The sequence below is a fragment of the Symphalangus syndactylus genome, chromosome 5 (genome assembly GCF_028878055.3).
Source record: "Symphalangus syndactylus isolate Jambi chromosome 5, NHGRI_mSymSyn1-v2.1_pri, whole genome shotgun sequence".
NCBI classification, from domain to species: Eukaryota; Metazoa; Chordata; class Mammalia; order Primates; family Hylobatidae; genus Symphalangus; species Symphalangus syndactylus.
Genome location: NC_072427.2, coordinates 23,657,224 through 23,676,496, shown reverse-complemented (window position 1 = coordinate 23,676,496; position 19,273 = coordinate 23,657,224). Strand labels below are relative to the sequence as shown.

At 37.6% G+C, this 19,273-nt stretch overlaps 1 protein-coding gene across 6 annotated transcripts in view; it reads right to left on the bottom strand.

The window, feature by feature from the left end:
• Nucleotides 1-19,273, bottom strand: part of EFL1 (elongation factor like GTPase 1) — a 169,933-nt gene that overhangs the window by 13,561 nt on the left and 137,099 nt on the right. For 4 of the 6 annotated variants that reach the window (XM_063640140.1, XM_055277441.2, XM_055277444.2 and 1 more), the window contains 2 exons: nt 13,672-13,819; nt 7,606-8,564 (listed from right to left, as the gene is read on the bottom strand). In XM_063640140.1, the coding sequence (XP_063496210.1) occupies nt 7,606-8,564; nt 13,672-13,819 (1,107 nt within the window). Of the gene's footprint in view, nt 1-7,591; nt 8,565-13,671; nt 13,820-19,273 lie in introns of all 6 variants that reach the window. The other 2 variants (XM_063640141.1, XM_063640142.1) reach the window with 1 other exon arrangement.

Here is a 19,273-nt window from a genome sequence, read left to right as displayed (position 1 = left end):
CTGGGCAAGGACCCCAATTTTTTTTATGTTTTAGATAGAGGGTCTTGTTATGTTCCCACAGCTAGATGTGAATTCCTGGGCTCAAGCGATCTCCTGCCTCAGCCGTGCAGCTGGGACTATAGGCATACGCTAGCACGCCTGGCTAGGACTCGAAATGCAAATCGTGTTAAACCAACCAAGTGTCCAGGATTTGAGAGGTCAAGCTGTTGGAGACCAGCCTGGGCAACATGGTGAGACTCCGTCTCCACAAACATTAAAAAGTTAGCAGGGCATGGTGGCACGCCTGTGGTTTCTGGAGACTGAGGTGGGAGGAGCGCTTTGAGCCTGGGAGGTTGAGGCTGTGGCAGTGAGCCATGTTTGCGCCACTGTACTCCAGCCTGTGTGACAGAGTGAGACCCTGTCTCCAAAACAAAAAAAAAAAAAAAAAAAAAAAAGGACGGTCATGCTGAACAGCAGTTTCTATAAAACCAACTAGAAATGAGTTTACTTTAGGCTTAATAGTAGTCTTCAATGTGCTATGGTACAAAGAAAGCCAACTTAATACTAAGTTGCCGAGTACAAAATTATTCCATCAGTCAAAGCCCATTTCAAAGTACCATGACTTTCAAGAGACCTACTGTTTCAAATTTTGCTAATCCCAATTTCTCATAAAGCTTCCCTAGAAAACTATATTTGTGCACCAAATAATATTGTATTTTACTTTCTAATTATTTTATATAATTAAGCTTTGTCACCTTAAGTTATCTCTCAAAGCAGGAATCATGTTTAACACAGTATTGGCACATGCAGCTCATTAAATCTTTGTTGAACTGAATTACAAAATGCTGAGGAAATGTAAAAAGAACCCTAAGTATAGAATAAGAAAAGGTTTAAACGCCAGGCGGGTGGCTCATGCCTATAATCATAGCACTTTGGAGGCCGAGGAGGGAGGATCATGAGGTCAGGAGATGGAGACCATCCTGGCCAACACGGTGAAACCCTGTCTCTACTAAAAATACAAAAATTAGCTGGGTGTGGTGGTGCGCACCTGTAGTCCCAGCAGGAGAATTGCTTGAACCCGGGAGGCAGAGGTTGCAGTGAGCCAGGATCTTGCCACTGTACTCCAGCTGGGCGACAGAGCGAGACTCCATCTCAAAAAAGAAAAAAAAAAAAAAAAAAAAGGAAACAGAGAGGCCCGGCACGGTGGCTCACACCTGTAATACCAGCACTTTGGGAGGCCGAGGTGGGTGGATAACTTGAGGTCGGGAGTTTGAAACCAGCTTGACCAACATGGAGAAACCCCATCTCTACTAAAAATATAAAATTAGCCGGGTGTGGTGGCACATGCCTGTAATCCCAGCTACTAGGGAGGGTGAGAGAGGAGAATAGCTTGAACCTGGAAGGCGGAGGTTGCGGTGAGCCGAGATCACACCATTGCACTCCAGCCTGGGCAACAAGAGTGAAACTCTGTCTCAAAAAAAAAAAAAAAAAAAAAAAAAAAAAAAAAAGCCAACAGTGACACTTACTAAGAATCTTTCTGATACATTAAAGTACATGTGTTTCAACAATATTGGCACTTATTCCTATGTGTAAAAATAAAAGATTAAAAATATCTCATATACTCCATAAATATACCTACTACATATCTATAAAAATTAAAATCATTTTAAAATAAAAATTTAATAAATAAAAGGAAGAACTACAATAATCACAGCTGTAATTAAAACTCTTAACTAGGCTGAGCACGGTGGCTCATGCCTGTAATCCCAGCACTTTGGGAGGCCGAGCTGGGTGGATTACCTGAGGTCAGGAGTTTGAGACCATCCTGGCCAACAAGGTGAATCCCCCATCTCTACTAAAAATACAAAAAAATAGCCGGGCATGGTGGTGGGTGCCTGGAATCCCAGCTACTTGGGAGGCTGAGCCAGGAGAATTGCTTGAACCCCGGGGGGGCAGAGGTTGCAGTGAGCCAAGATCGTGCCATTGCTCTGCAGCCTGGGCAATGAGAGCGAAACTCCATCTCAAAAAAACAAAAAAAACCCCAAAAAACTCTTAACTAGTACTGTCTAACAAAAAGAAATATTTTTAAAATGTGAGGTTATTACCAAAGATTTTTTAAAAATGAAGAGCAAAAAAAAAAAAAGATTAGCAGATTAGAAGGAAAAAATACAAAAAGAATTCAATGACAAGTGGGTAAAACCTCAGCAATAATCAAGCTCATTACAGGGAAATTTCATGAGTAAAAAATGATAATAAACCACATCTTTAGAAAAGTGGATTTTAAAAGTACAGAAGGACATTTTCCTGAAATTATTTCCCCAGATAAAATGATTTTGAGATTATTTTCCTACAAAATTTCCCATTTTGACCATATGCAAGTCTATCCATTTATAGAAGGATTTCTTGTTTTAATAATCTATGTAGAAAAAACTAAGTTTTAAAAAAAGACTAAGGAAATTCATTTTGCTAAATAAAAAAGACCTGAAATCAACTTGTGCCGATTCTTGGAGAATCAAAACAACAGTCAGCAAAGTCTGAAGTCTTCTCAGAAGATCTCTAAATATCCAGACAGGAAGCAAAAGGCCTTAGGAACACAGAAGTTCTTTTCATTTCTTTCCAGTTGAAGGTGTTGATTTAGAAAGAAAAAGGAAAACACAAGTGAGCAGCTGACTGCATTGATAGACCTTGGACACTAGAAATTGGTTATCAATATAAAAGAGTCCCTCAAAAGCAAAGAGAAAACAGGCTTCAGAGGAGATTCTCCAGTCTAAGCAAGAGGACTTCAAATCAATTCGAGAAAAAAAAAAAAGCCAGATTGACTCTAACTGTAACTTCTTTTAAGGCAGTGGATGTGGTAGTTGGTTGGTCTCAGGGGCCAAGTATTAAGAAAGTTGACCAGTGACAATGGTACAGAGACTGCATACCAACCCACATACACACAGTTGCCACACAGAGGGTAAATAAATGGGGCTTCATAGAGGGCAGTGAGGCCCAATACAGTGACATTTGTACCTGGGTGAGGCAAGTCAAAATGATCCTTTGCTCCAGAGAGAGAAGGTGACAAAGAACCCTGAGGGTTAAAATATATATTTCTTCCTGGAAAGTGGCAGAACTGACTCTGATGGCCAGGTGGGGAGTGCCAGGATAAAAATATAAGGATAAGATGACAAATGATATTTTGAGGTATTATCCTAGGGTGGCTTGGTCACATGCTGTGTCCAGGTGGTGATTTCCTAATAGAAATGAGAAAATGAACACAGAGGGGTGACTCAACAGGGGTGACTCAACACTCTGCTAGGAATTCAGTCTGATAAACACCAACAGCTGATTCTGGCTTCACGTGTTGTGCTGAAAATTCATCTTCTCAGAAAACAAAGGACAAATGCCACTCCAAATGAATAATGTAGAAGAGATGGCAATCTGGGGAGAAAACAGATGTTCCCATTATTTTGGGAGGAAATACATGTTCCCATTATCTTGAGAGAAAGGATAGGCATAGACCTATGCGGGCCCTGGACTTCAGAAAGGATCATTTTGGCCAGGTATGGTGGCTCACGCCTGTAATCCCAGCACTTTGGGAGCCCGAGGCAGGCGGATCACTTGAGGCCAGGAGTTTGAGAGCAGCATGGCCAAAAGCGCAAAACCCCATCTCTACTAAAAAAAAAAAAAAAAAAAAATTAGCTGGGCGTGGTGGCACACGCCTGTAATCCCAGCTACTCAGGAGGCTGAGTCAGGAGAATTGCTTGAACCTGGGAGAAGGCTGCAGTGAGCTGAGATTGTGCCACGTGCCACTGCAGTCCAGCTGGGGCAATAGAGGGGAAAAAAAAAAGGAAAGATCGTTTCAAACACATAGAGGGACAGGAAAAAAAAAATAAAACTAACACACACCATAGGTTCTATGATAACAGACGCTAAAATAAAATTCCTTTGCAGAGTAATGAAAGTCTAAAAAAAATCAGTCATGAATGATCTCAATGACAGAAAACGGAAGAAAGCCCCTCCTCAACCCCTATTTTAAGAGGACACGCACAGTAGAAGGAAGAAGAGGATATCAACTCAGGTGGATCAGTAGCATGTCCAAGATGCTCAACATCAGAACAAGCTGAGTGTATGTACCAAAGTAAAAGAGCTAAAGACAGTGCAAAGAGCTTTTTCCAATACTGGTTGAATATCTCTTCTCCAAAATGAGTGGGACCAGAAGTGTTTTACATTTTTAATTTTTTTAGATTTTGGCATATTTGTATTATATACTGTTTGAGAATCTCAAATTAAAAAATAAAGGCTGGGAGCGGTGGCTCACGCCTGTAATCCCAGCACTTTGGGAGGCTAAGGCGGGTGGATCATGAGGTCAGGAGTTCGAGACCAACCTGGCCAACATACTGAAATGCCGTCTCTACTAAAAATACAAAAATTAGCCAGGTGTGGTGGCATGCACCTGTAGTCCCAGCTATTCGGAAGGTTGAGGCGGGAGAATTGCTTGAACCCAGGAGGTGGAGGTTGCAGTGAGCTGAGACCATGCCATTGCACTCCAGCCTGAGTGACAGAGTGAGAATCCATCTCAAAAAAAAAAAAAAAAAAAAAAAGTTTCAAATTTTAGATGATTTGGGATTTTGGATTTTCAGACTTGGGATACTCAACCTATACTTTCAAAATAAGGAGACATGTCTTGTCTACAACTTATAGAAACTAGTATCATGTTACAGAGGATAGCAAGAAAATAGGAGTTCACAATACCTATGTTACCTATCATTCTCTTCAGTAAGGAGAATGGTGAACAAACTATAGCAAGTGGAACAAGTTGTAGTGAGAGAACACTGAAGTTCAGGATAGCTCAGAAGTTGATGACTAAGTGCTTGGCCTTCTTAAATGAGTTCAAGTCTCCAGGACCAGAATTATATCTCACCATGTTAAGAGAATTTGCCCTTTTGAGAAATTATGAATAGTAAGGTAGGTGCCAGACTACGGGAAAAAGGTAAATAATGACTAAACTTTCTGAGGATATAAACACTGGGTTCCATAAATTGCAGACTAGAAAGCCATATGCTAATTTTCTGTAGAATTTTAAGGAAACATTATAGGCATTTGTACATGTTTATACAAGTATGAGGTAAATCTTGGGAGATAACATGGACTTTCTAATACAAAATACTAATCTAAGCTTTTTTTTTTCTAACATGATTGGCAAGCTCATAATTGGGGGACTGTTATAGATGTAAAGAAACTTAACTTCATCAAAACATTTGATTTTCTACCTGTTAAGTTTTATTTCTCATCAGACAAGGACACATGAAAAAAATGAATAAGAAATCAATGTGTTAAGATGGTGGTGATGTGACTTCTTTTTCTTGCCATTAAAATTTTTCTCCTGTTTACTGTTTTAATGCTAATCATGTTATATAACTTAAGAAAAAAATTAAGTGTATAGACTCAGTACTCATACATAAATAAATATAGGAGTTCATACAACTACATAATTTCTACTGTCTAGTCAATTACCAAAAATTTGGATTCTGCTTTTTGGGGAACAGAGTGGGAAAACACAACTTTAAAAAAAAAAAAAAGAAATAGGGTTGATCTTGACTTCTCATATGAATTAATGAGAAGATATAATTGCTAAATTTCATTAAAAGAAGAATGTTGTATTTCATGTAGGAGGTAACAGTGTAGACACAGACATGTTCTCTACTGGTTGGAGGGTATGTGAGGTGCTGTGTTCAAATATAGTTGCTTTAAGAGGGATGCTGACCAAATAAATTATGTCCAAAAGACAGCAACTGAAATGGTGAAAGGATACAGAAATCCTAACAGAAAAATAGGTGAAGGATTTGGAGTTTTTCTCCTGGATATAAAACTAGAAAACTAATGATTTCCTTCAAATACATAAAAGAGTTGTTGCATGGAAGAGAGATGAATGGTGGTACAAATGATTGGACACTAGCAGGTGACAGACATTTTGCTCAATATAGAAAAAAACACCATTAAATCACAAAGCTGGCTGTGCAATGCCCATCAACAGAAGTATTCAAATAGTGGTGGTATAAGCATTTGTCGGGGTAGGAGAGGCTGGAGAAAAGCTCTTGGGTCTTCTTCAAAGATTTGAGGGATTAAGATTTGATTTTAACTCTTACTTCTGCCTTCTTAAATTAAGGTAAGTTCTCAATGAAAATGAAAAATAGCATCTGAGAATAGTCTAGATTGGTGTTTCCCAAACAAATCTACAAATTCCATGGCTGTTAATAGGCATGCTATATTCAAATAAGGTTGAGAAGTACCGTATATGACATGCTATATTTGGAGATTTGATTCACAATGCATACTGGCCTTAACCCAGCTATTTTTCAAACGCTGCTAATGACGCTCAGTTAGTCTCACAAAAACCTTAATGTGATGCAAGCCTAAATTTCTTTTGGAAAAAAAAAAAAAAGCTTAGATTTCTGCTTTCAGGAATTAATCAGCAAAAGAACCTTCCTAAAAAGAACGTAATTAACCACATATTGACTGAAAGGGCCTCAGGGTTACAGGAAACTTAATAATTTGGCCGATTCTCTCATCCAGGGCTCAATCCTCCTTTATATTCTCTTCACTACTGAAACAGTTCCACGATCTTGAGAGAATAAGAGAACTACTGTGTGCCAGGTGCTGTTCTGGGCACCGTATTTAAAAAAATTGTGTTATTTTAATCTTCACAATCTGTATGAATTATTATCCTCTTTATTATAGGTAAAGAAACTAAGTCTCAGTGAACTAATACTAGTCAAAAGTCCAAAGAGCTACTAAGTGCCAGGGCTTCATGTCTCCTGAGATCTTAAAGGCTGCTTCTCCCAAAGAGAGAAAAACCAGGAATAGGATTTGATATAATCGTTAGCAGTGAATAAAGCCCCAAATAATTTTCTTTCTCAGAAAGAACACAGAATTCACAAAAGCCCTTTTGTGTTATGAGTACAAGAACGTTGCCTTATTCTTTGATCATTTTCAGAACAACTTTGGTTACCCAGACTGATATGCTTATTTGCTTGAGATAAAATATGGCACAGGTTTGGATGGTTAACACATATGAGCAGTTTAAACTTCATTTAGCAGACCTCTCATTACAGAAAGGATTCTATTTGTTGCAAAAGAAAAGATCTTTAGTACTCATGTTTTTCCCCCTCTCAAGATGTTAATACTTAAGATATCTGGCTTTCAAAGATCTCAGTTTGTCAGTAAATCACAAAATGGTATAGCTTCTGCAAAACATACTACAAGAGTTTAAGATTTTTGGGTCTGTCGGGTGCAGTGGCTTACGCCTGTAATCCCAGCACTTTGGGAGGCCAAAGTGGGTGGATCAGTTGAACTCAGGAGTTCGAGACCAACCTGGGCAACATTGCGAAACTCAGTCTCTACAAAAAATACATAAAAACTTAGCTGCACACGGTAGTGTGTGCCTGTAGTCACAACTACTCGAGAGGCTGAGGTGAGAGGATTGCTTGAGCCTGTTAGGCAGAGGTTGCAGTGAGCCAAGATTGTGCCACTGCACTCCAGCTGGGGCAACAGAATGAGACCCTGTCTCAAAAACAAGATTTTGAGTCTAGGAGAGTTCACTGTTATTCAGGGCATTTCTCACTATCTTTACCTTTTCTTCCTTACCGAGAACATCACCGGTGGCCATGATGTCACATGTGTACATAGCTGCCATCAGGCGCTGAGGTTTCACTTGCAGTGCATAGCGACACGCTTCTTTCATGGTGGCAATTAGCTGTCCTGAGAAAGGTCCATAGCAGTCAGTGAGTGGAGATTCTCCTTTCTGGGATGTCCTCTTCTCAAAGGCCTCAGGGCAGCCATCTTGGAGCTCTTGGTTTTCATTTCCACCAGAACAGGTTTCATTTTCCTCCTGTCCCTCTTTTGCCAGATCACTTGTTCCTTGTTCCTCAAATTTACTTGGGTCCCATTTTTCCAGAACAAAACAGACACCCATGAGGGGCTCCTCACACATGGGGCCAGAGAGGGTTGCTAGTTGGAAGCCACTCACAATGCTATTGCCCAAATCTCGGTATCTACTGGCTTCTTTTGAAGCTTTGTCAGCTGGACCTGTCCATACTGAGTTCTGAAAATCTTCACTTTTATTGACTAGTATGTTGGGCCCACATTTTCTTGGGCCAAATGACCAGATTTGGTCAACAATGTTCCTCCATCTTCTCCCTGTTAGGTGTTGCTCTAGTTTTCCTTTGAATTCCCAAATTTTCTCTTGGGTCTTCTGATGAATCATCTGAGTATTTTCACCCTCATTCAAAGAGGATGTCAACTGCTCCATAGAACGAATCAAATCACTATTTTCTTCCAGAATCTGGGTGACTTCTTCTGGAAGGGGCATGGCTCGAACACTGAGCGTTGCAAGTTTATTGGGAGTTGTTATGGTGATTAGCCCATCGGAGTCAACTTGGATTCCTTCAGGGATTTTGCTTTGATCTTCTTTCATTTGGTGTATGACTGCAACTTTTTGCTGTTTGCCTATTTCTTCATTGACCATGTCAACTTTTGGGGGTTTTGTGATTGTTTCTCTGAATGGAATAATCGGTTCAGATACACTGATATGAATCTTTGCAAACCTACAGACAAATTCAAGAGAAATAACAGAAGGTTAAAATCAAAATAGCATCAAAGCTCCTGTGTAGAAATTACTACACAGTAGAGATTCCATAAAAACATAAGAACATAAAAATTATCTTACTATGAAAGATCTGCAATTTACATTATATCACAATTCAAAAACTGCTTTCGTTGTGACTGAAAAGACTACTTCTAATGGGAATATACCTCCAGGGAAATCCTTGCATGTACTGGAATTTCACTCTTTTTTTTTCATTTTCAAGATATATAAACCACCCATTTAAATAAGAATGTTTTGAGCAGAAAATAAATGTTTTAATATATGAAATATTAATGCTTTAAAACAGTATTTGCCAATCTAAAAGTGTGGAGAAGAAAACCTGAATGATTAAGACTCTAAATAGACATAGAATCACAGAACCTCAGGATAGCTAGTCAAATCTTCACAATGTATTTGGCTTTGATAATGAGGCTTATAGAAAGGCTAGTATGATCCATGAGTTTGTCTAGAGCAGCACTTTCCAAAAGAACTTTCTGCAATGGTGGGAATGTTCTATATGTTTACTGTGATTGCTGAGCCCCTGAAATGTGGCTAGTACAGCTGAATAAACTTTTAATTTTATTTAAATTTAAATAGACACATATAGCTACCAAGCATTTGAAATGTGGCTAGTATGACTGAGCAACTAAATTTTTAATTGTATTTGATTTTAAACAGCTGCATGTGGGTAGTAGCTACTCTTCTGGACATCATAGGTCTTGAGCCCCAGTCTGCCACCAAGTTCAGAAAGCCCCTTTTCCCACATAATATCAAGTTTGATATTGTTGTATATTGTATATTTACAATCTTTTTGTATATTCACAGGATATACAACAAGATGGACCTGACATTGTGTTTTTAAAACTACTTTGATATTCAAACCTGACAAAGACAGTATACATACACAAAACTGTAGTTCAATCTTACCTAAGAATCCAGATATAAAATCTAAGATAAAATAAAAAAAACTATGGATATGCAGGTGTGTGCATTAAAAAAAACTTATAATGTATGAGGCACGGTGTTAAGTGTTTTACATGTAGTATTTCTTTAGTAGGCACTAGTACTATCTAATTTTGTAGAAGAGAAAACCAGATAAGAAAGATTAAGTAACTTCTCCAAATAGTCTGTAAGTGGAGAAGCTAGGATTCAAATTTAGGTCTGACTTCAGAATTCACACTCTCAGTCATTATGCTATACTGAAAAATGAAGTTACTCAGTACATTAAAGGAATAATTTACTACAACACTACGAAGTTTGTATTATAGGTTATATGAAAATTAATTTGTATTAGATCTGTTAAAATAATACCACATTAAAAATGTCAAATAATCTATGTAGCCACTTTTAAATATGCTAAATTGGCATTCAATAAGATTCAATACCTATTCTTGATTTTAAGAAAAAAGCCACTTAAAAATCTTAGGAATAGGAAAATATTTCTAAAATTATCATTACATAGAGAAAAATATGCTCATAGAACACCCAAGAAAATCAACTGCAAAGCTACTGAAACTATGAGAGAGAACACATCTACAACACTGCCCTCTTATTCCTGTAACATAGTCAAAGGAGCTATGAGCCACTTTAGTCCTTCTAATTCCTGAGGTTCCCAAGAAGTCTCCTGTAGTAATCATTTATATGATTAATTAAAACCACTCCAAGCTGTGGAAGGAAGTGTGTGATGGCTGCCACACTTACAAAGTACCTCAGGACCAAAGGTTCTTTAACTCCTAGCAATGCAGAGCCTGTGATTACACTAAAAAAAGTGCTGAAGGCTCAGGCTACATCATGGCAATTTCCTGTGGCTTCCTGCTCTGATTACTACCTTGAGATCTGGATGCTAAGAATTCTGACAGTTTCTCTGGCCTGAAGACAACAGATAGTCTCCTTGTCTCCCATTCCTAGACATAATCCATTCCTGAAAATGTGTGTAGAAGTTGAAAAAGATTATATACTACCAAAAGGTAGGCTCTGTCCTATGAGAACTAAAAAAATTCTATAACATTATACACATTCTTAATGTAAGCATAATTGTGAAATGTAATAATAGTCATACAGAACAGTGCACAAAACAAAAATCTACTGATCTATGATAACTTACCTCAAAGTGAACACCCATGTAAACTATATGGTATAGTCAAGAAACACAACATTCTTAGCCCTCAGAGGGCCCCAATGCCATTAAGTATGAAGGTAACTGCTATCCTGATTTTTATTGTGATATCCTCCTTTTTTTTTTTTTTTAAATCACCTAACCATGTAACCCCTTATACTCCACAGTTCAGTTTGGACTGTGCTTCTTTTTGTTCTTTTTTAAAAATAGGGTCTCGCTCTGTCACCCAGGCTGAAGTGCAGTGGTGTGATTATTATAGTTCACGCAGCCTCGAACTCTTGGGCTCAAGCAATCCTCTTGCCTCAGCTTCCTGAGTAGCTGGTATTACAGGCATGCACCACCTGCCCGACTAATTTATTTTTATTTTTTTAGAGATGAGGTCTTGCTATGTTACCTAACCTGGTACACTATGTTTGGAACTTCATATAAATACAAACAAACACTTTTTGGGGGAAGTGAAGTGGCTTCTTTTGCTCAACATTATATTGTGAGATTCACCTATGTTTTATATAGCTGTAGTTTTGTTCACTGAGATCATTCTATAGAATTCCATTGTTATGAATACCCCATTATTTATTTGTTTATCCATTTAAATGTTTAAGTTCTCTCCAACTTTTGGCTACTAAAATTTTGTTGCTATGAGGCCAGGTATGGTGACTCATGCCTGTAATCCCAGCACTTTGGGAGGCCAAGGAGGGCAGATCAATGGAGGTCAGGAGTTTGAGACCAGCCTGGCCAAGATGGTGAAACACCATCTCTACTAAAAATACAAAAGTTAGCTGGGCGTGGTGGAGTGCACTTGTAGTCCCAGCTACTCAGGAGGCTGAGGCAGGAGAATTGCCTGAGCCCAGGAAGCGGAGGTTGTAGAAAGCTGAGAGTGCACCACTGCATTCCAGCCTGAGCGATGGGAGTGCCTTTTCTCAAAAAAAAAAAAAAAAAAATTGTTGCTATGTGTATTCTTGATGCACATTTGCCAAGCTTTGTGTTGTGTATATACAGAGTACAAATGGGAGTAGATTTGCCAAGCCACAGGAAGTGCCTATCTCCCATCTTAGCAGATCATACCAAATCACATTCCAAAATAGTTGTACCAATTGATATACCCACTAGTTGCCTGGGTGAATTCTTGTTGTTCCACATCTTTGCCACCACTTGATAGTATCACTTAAAAAATATTTAACCACTCTAGTGGGTATGCAGAAGTATCTCACTTTGATTTTAATTTGCGTTCTATCAATTAGTAGTAAATTGAATAGTCTTTCATGTTTATTGGCCTTTGGAAGCCTCTGTTATGAAATACCTCTTCAAGTCTTTGTACAGTTTTTCTATTGGATTGCTGCTCTTCTCATTTATTTGTAGGAATTCCTTCTATATTGGGGATATGTCTCTTGTCTGTTAACACGTGGTATAAAGGTCTTCTATAACCCTGTGGTCAGCCTCCTTATTATCTTATAGTGTCTTTTGATGATCAAGCTTTTCCTTTGTCATTAGTGCTCTTAATAAGCTATTAAGAAGCTTTTTGCCACCCTGAGGTCTTGAAGAAATTCTCTTACACTATCTTCTAAACATTTCATGGTTTTGCCTTTTACTTTTAACCAACAACCCACCTGAAATAAATTTCTGAATACATTATGAGGTAGCGGTCTAGTTTCTGGAATCTGGTAGAACCTTCTACAAAATCCCACATAAATGCAGCAGCAGTTATTCTATTTTTTTTTTGAGACAGAGTCTTGCTCTGTCACCAGGCTAGAGTGCAGTGGCGTAATCTCAGCTCACCACAATCTCCGCCTCGTGGGTCAAACAATTCTCCTGCCTCAGCCTCCCGAGTAGCTGGGATTACAGGTGCATGTCACCACATCCAGCTTATTTTTGTATTTTTACGAAAAATTGTATATATAATTATATCAATCACTTATAATTATTTTAGTTATGATTATGATTATAGTCCCAGAAATTTTAAAAACAAAAAGAAGGAAGGCCATTACAGGGCAATTTATAATTTTTTCTACTAGTAAGCACAGAAATGTATATTAACCATGAATATCTTTCATTTGTCTTCAAGATTGGTAAAATTTTTAAAAAATGATAAACTATGCAAAGTTGGCAAAAGTTTGAGAAGAGGCACGTTCAAATATTTATTGCTAGTTATAATGTAAATGAGAACAGTCTTTCTTGAGGAAAATATGGATCATAATCCTTAAAAATATGCATACTTTTTGAGCTAGCTATAATACTTATATTATTATTATATTATTTTTATATAATATTATATATTATATAATACTATAATACTTATAAGAAGTTTATCTTAACGAAATAATCAGAACTGTGTATACAGATATTTGTGTATATTTGAATATGCATAGAACAGTGCAGATTTATGAATCTGAATGTAATGGTGGTTATTTCTGCATGGTAATTGAATGATTCTTTTTCTTCTTCTGTATTTTCCTAATTTCTGCAATAAACATACATTATCTTTGGAACAAAGAGGGAAAATGCCTGTTATAAAAATTTGGGATGCCCGTTTTATAATACATATCGTCTTTATAGAAAACTATAAGGATTTCCAGAAGGTTTACATTGTAAAGACCACATCAATAAGAGAAGTCTATCCTAATTACATAGCCAACATTTACAAAATAATATTTTGTTTTGTTGTCCTGGTATTTTGTGTTTTGTGTACATGCTTAAAGTAAAATACATATACAGAAAAACATTTTATGACTTAAGCTAAAAATGCAAAATTATTCAAGTGTAGGCAGTGAATGCCATGTTTCAGTTATTAAAAATTAAGTCTACAATCGAATAACTGTTCATGTCTGAATTGAGAGCATTTCATTTTTCTCCAAAAATAAGCCACAGTCTAAGTTCAACTGGTTTAGGAAACACTAATACATCCCATTGATTGAGAGCTATCATTTCTCTATCGTTATCATTTTCACCTAACCTTTCTTTTAAGTCATCCAGGCATCGCTGAAGGTGGACTTCTCCTGCTGTGACTAAAACGTGCTCTCCCGTTTCCTGAATTAAAATCTGGACACAGGGATCAGCCTGGTTTAACAGTTTCATTCCTTTTACGAGCTGAGGCATTTCACCTAGGTTAACAAAATGAAATAGATTAAATATAAGAACTAACACAGTTCAAAGACAATGGCTCTGGCTACTGAAGGGAAAATTACATTGAAATAAACTCTTAAAACAACAATTTATTTTTCTTCCAGATAGTGTAGTGATGTGAAGAAAACTACCTTCTAGTAATTTTTTTGTACAGATAGCAAACATGACACATCCGCAAGCTTATCATCAAGACTCCTAAAGCTAATCTGTATTACTTCTTCAATACTCTGCAGATATAAGCTACCATCTTTCTACTTGTGAATTCACCTAAATCTTGTAACAAATGTATACAATACATTATGTACCTAGAAATGAAACAGCATTTCCTCAAACATTACCTATAAAATCAACAAATAAGCAAAAGAAACATTTAATATGATATTCAAGAAACTGTACCAGAGCCTCATATTAAAAATAATTATTAGTGAAACTGCTTGATAGAACTTGGGTTTCAGAATACCCTAACTAGCTACTCTATCTAGTGAGCTAAAGGCATATTCTGCATTGTGTTCTGCATGTGTTTTTCATATATAATTGTTTTTTCCCTACAGTTCCTGGGAGTTGAGAGTAGGGATAGGGACTGTGACTTACATCTTGGGTTTAGCTACTTTTTCACCCCCTTTCCACATACTCAACTGCTACTCCTCCCTCAAGTCAGGTCCAAGGAAGTCTCTTGCAGCTGCCCTAGCAGAAACCTTGGTCTTGAAGGCGTTTTTATGCAGTCTTGTTTCAATTCTACATTTGAAGAAAAGACTTAGCAATTCCTCAATCCTTGGTTTTCAGTATGTCAAACAAACAAAATCACAGGAACTTTCTGCAATGCGATGATTTTCAACATGCCTTATAAAAGTTGATTAACTGGGAGCAGGAATATTAGAACCTCTATACCTATTTATTTTTGAAATAAAGTTCTAATAATAACTAACATTTCATAGCACTAACAATGTGCCAGACAAGCACTTTACATATTTGAGCTCATTAATGATGAGGCGGTATGATTACTGTTCTCATTTTATAGATGAGGAAACAGGTATAGAGAAACTAATAAACTTGTGTTCAAGGTCCCAGACTAACGAAGTGGCAGAACCTGGTTTAGAAGCTGGGCAGCCAGACAGAGAGCCCATGCTCTGCGGATGGATGTGAGCACCCTTGTAGGTCAGGTAATCAAAAGCCATATATGGAATGCACAGAATCCCAAGGGAAGACGGGAAGTGGGATTTCACTGTGTCCAGGGTTGACAGAGGCACCTTCATTTGTTCCTTTTTGGCATATTGTAATTTTCTTTTGTCTAATTAAGTGGATTTACAGATATTATCTAGTGTTAACTAAGACTTCACAGAATTTTAAACCTGGCTTAAAAGGATTCCTGCAAAGATATCACTGATAATACTATAATACTAATAACACAAGCACAAGGAAATAATAAAAAAAGAAATGGCAAAGCTTTTTGTCAGCTCTCCATCAAACAAATTATAAAGTAAAAACAATGGTTATCACCAAGATGAGATCCCAACAAATTTTTGAAAAAATATAAACACACTTAAATCTGTCTCTTCAAGGTAAAATAAAGGTAACAGTTTAACAATAAGAAAAGTTTTTTTTTTTTTCAAAAGAAATTTGAAACATGGAGACAACATTTTGAAATTAGGTGTTTGAAAATGTTGCCGCTGACAGTCATTTGGTTGCCAAAGATAACATAAATACTTCATGTATAATGTATAAAAACTTCTTAAAATTTGGAAGGTGATTTTCTTAACCTGTTCTTAAAATCACCAAATGGATAGTTCAATAAAGATATAAGAATTAACAAACCTAATTAGTGTAAGAAAAATGGACTGCCATCAGGAAAACTAGATATTCACTATCTACATTTTACCAAAACCTTTTAATAATTGGGAAAATAGGATTCTAAAATGGATACCGTGATTTAGTAAAGGAAGCCAATGAATCATTCTTCCCTTTGGGCTATACAACTTTGTGAGGTGCCTTTTCCAGTGATAATGGTCATTAAAATCAAGTGTTTTAACAAATGGAACCTAGAAGCCGACCTTGGGATGGCTATATCACAAAGTGTTCAGGCAGGACCTTCAAAAAGAAGGAAGCATTATTGTGGTAGCCAGCCTCCAAGATGGCTCCAATCATCCTTGCCTCCTGATATTCACATTCCTGTGCGGCTCTCTCCAACAGTGAGTCATGGCTAGCCTGTGTGACCAACAGAACACTGTGGAAAGGATGATGTGTGATTCCCAGGGCTAGTTCACAAAAGGTATTATAGCTTCTGCCTTAGTGTTTTGGAATGCTGGCTGCAGCCAATCACCATGCAGGACACTCAAACAGTCATGTGGAGAGGAACTGAGGTCCCCAGCCAGCACCAACCTGTGAGCCCATGTTTGGAAGTACAGTTAAACCTCCAGATGGCTACCGCCCAAGGTGATGTATGACTACCACTACTTGAGAGACATGATGCTGAACCCTTCCAAATTCCAGACCAAGGGAACTGTGAAAAATAAGTGTTGTTTCCAGCCACTAAATTTTGAAGTAATGTTAGCTAGTATAACTAAAATAATTATAAACCACAATCACAAATAATATTATATATACTTATATGTACATACTGTATGTATCTTCATCAAATACAAATAAAATTAGGTATTTGATTTTCATCTTAATTTTTAAATAATTTCTATTTTGTGTTTCATAATGTATATAAAACATTAGCACAAAAATTCATATATCTATATAAGCATGTAGGTATCAAAATTTTTTTTAACTAATATGGATAAAGGATAAAACAATCCTAGAAACAAATTACTCTGATCTCAGATAAACAGGATTTCTTAGATTCCCACAAGTGAAGATCCAGCATTGTCTCTGAGGCAGAGATCTGAATCCTGACTTCACTGCTTCCTAACTGTATGGCCTTGGGCAAATTAATTAACTGCTCTAAGCTTCAGTTTCCCTCATGTGCAGATAAGAATAAAAACAGTATCCTAATGAACAGGGCTTTTGGGAGGATTAAATGAGATAATCAATGTAAAATCCTTAGTACAGTGTGTGGCATACAGTAAGGATCAATTATAATGAAGAAAATAATAATTGCTTTGGAACATTTGTAGTTCTCTGTGTTGAGTTTGTAGTTGACCTGTGGGCATGAAGTAGAGGGTGGCTGCCATGACATTTTGACCCCCACTTGGGAAATTAGAGAAAGAAAAGTGGAAGAATAAATGCTCACGATTTGCTTCTCCCTGAAAGAAAAGAAGCAAACTGTTGTCTTCTGGATTAATCTAGTTGTCACAATAAAAAAAAAAGAGAGGACATAGGGATACGTGGTCTATTCAAGAAAAACAATGAATGTGTCCAGTGCCTCTCAGAGGCAGTATTACTGGAAAGTCTTTTAAGAGAGTGAAATATCCCAATAGTCGTCAGACATGTAATATATGAATAAAGGGGTCACTGCCCCAAAATAAGGATGAGCATAAGTTACTAGGGCAAAGAGTAAACAGACAATAAATATCCTCTGAAAGCTCACAGGAAGAAGGAAGGGAAGTTTCCCCAGACATTCTGAATGTAAAATAACATGTGGACAATGTAAAAACACCAAGAAGGCAAAACAGAGTACAAAGTTCAGACACTGAAAAATCAAATGGGGTGCTTCGGTAACACAGTCAATAAATGCATGGTAAATCCAGTAAAAACAATATACTTAAAGGGAAAAAAATAGCAATACTCCTTTTAAAATTATGAAGAAAATTATGTGCCCCTTCTAACCATTTTAGTTTATTTTTTACAAAGTTCAGATAAATTTAATGAAAACACACGAGGAAGTACACTTTGGCCTCCAAATTGATAATCCTAAATAATTCTATTTATTAGACTATCTCATTTATGGAAAGGAAAGGAACTTAATCTTACCATGAGTCAGCTATAGGACAGGGAATACACTAGGTACTAGAATCCTTCATCTGACGTAGCAGTCCTTCGAAGAAGCTGGTTCTTTAGGGTTGAGCTTTTACTTAGTTTCCATAACAGAGACCACAGACTAGCACATAACAATGACAGAGCCTTTTAAAAATTATAAATTTCTATTATTAAAATATCACATCTTAGGCCAGGCACAGTGGCTCACACCTGTAATCCCAGCACTCTAAGAGGCTGAGGTGAGAGGACTGCTTAAGCTCAGGAGTTTAGGACCAGTCTGGGCGACATGGCGAGAACCCATCTACAAATAATAAAGAAAATTAGCTGGGTGTGGTGACATGTATCTGTGGTCCCAGCTACTTGGGAGGCTGAGGCAGGAGGATTGCGTGAGCCCAGGAGGTCAAAGCTGCAGTGAGCCATGATTGTGACTGAGCCACTGCACTCCAGCCTGGGTGACAGTGAGATCTTGTCTCAAAATAAATAAACAAGTAAAATCATGGCTTAAATTATTTTTCCTATTTTTAAAATGTATGTGCAAATGCAATAGAGAAAAACTAAGTAAGAAAGGGGATACAAATAAATAGTAGAAACATCTAATAAGCTATGGTTGCCAGACTCAAATATCACAACTTAAATAAAACTGAGCTTTCTTGTATGTATTTCTTAGTATTGAACACGTTAGACAGGGGTTAGAGCCAGCCCAGTGAGTAGAAGAAAAGAACAAAATCACGAAAGGCCAGGATCTGGACAAGCCTAAAAGAGGAAGCATGTTTTACACAGAATTGGATAAATCCGTGCAGCAACAAAGGCACTGTGTCAGTCCACAGTGACAGCCCACAAAAAATTCCTATCTCGAGGCTGAAAGCAGATGGCTATTCACTAGGGCTGGCACCAAAGGGATCAGAAGTCCGGTCCTCCAAGTATCTGCTCTAGGTATCCAGGGATGCTTAATGGCTAGGGGTATGTCTTAGAACTTGAGAGAGCAATGGGTTCAGAAGGCTTAGCTCCAGGGAGAGGAGGGATACATATGTTCAGGAGCAATGAGGCCATTATACACCTCAACAGAAAACTGCCATTTTACCATTTGTTCTTTGGTTTCCTTAAAGCATGGTCTGGAGATTCTTCACTGACAATCACTAGCACTGGAATAGCAAAGTCACAGTGATTCAGGATTAGCAATAGTCATGGGACGTGAAATACAAAAGTAAAAAAGGATTGACTAGGCAAATACTATAAGCCAAAGACTAAGGAGTTGTTATATGGTCAGGCCTATGTGAATGTCAGGTGGCCAGCAGGAAAGGTGCAGAAAGTGGTTTCTAAACAGACGGGAAATTCTCAGTGTGCAGATAATCTGTCAAACCTAGAGGGAAAAGGCAAATGATGGATTCTGAACCAAGCAGCTTGAGATAAGATTCCAACTAAGAAGTCACATAAAACATGAGCTTTGGCCGGGCACGGTGGCTCACGCGTGTAATCGTAGCACTTTGGGAGCCCGAGGCAGGCAGATGACCTGC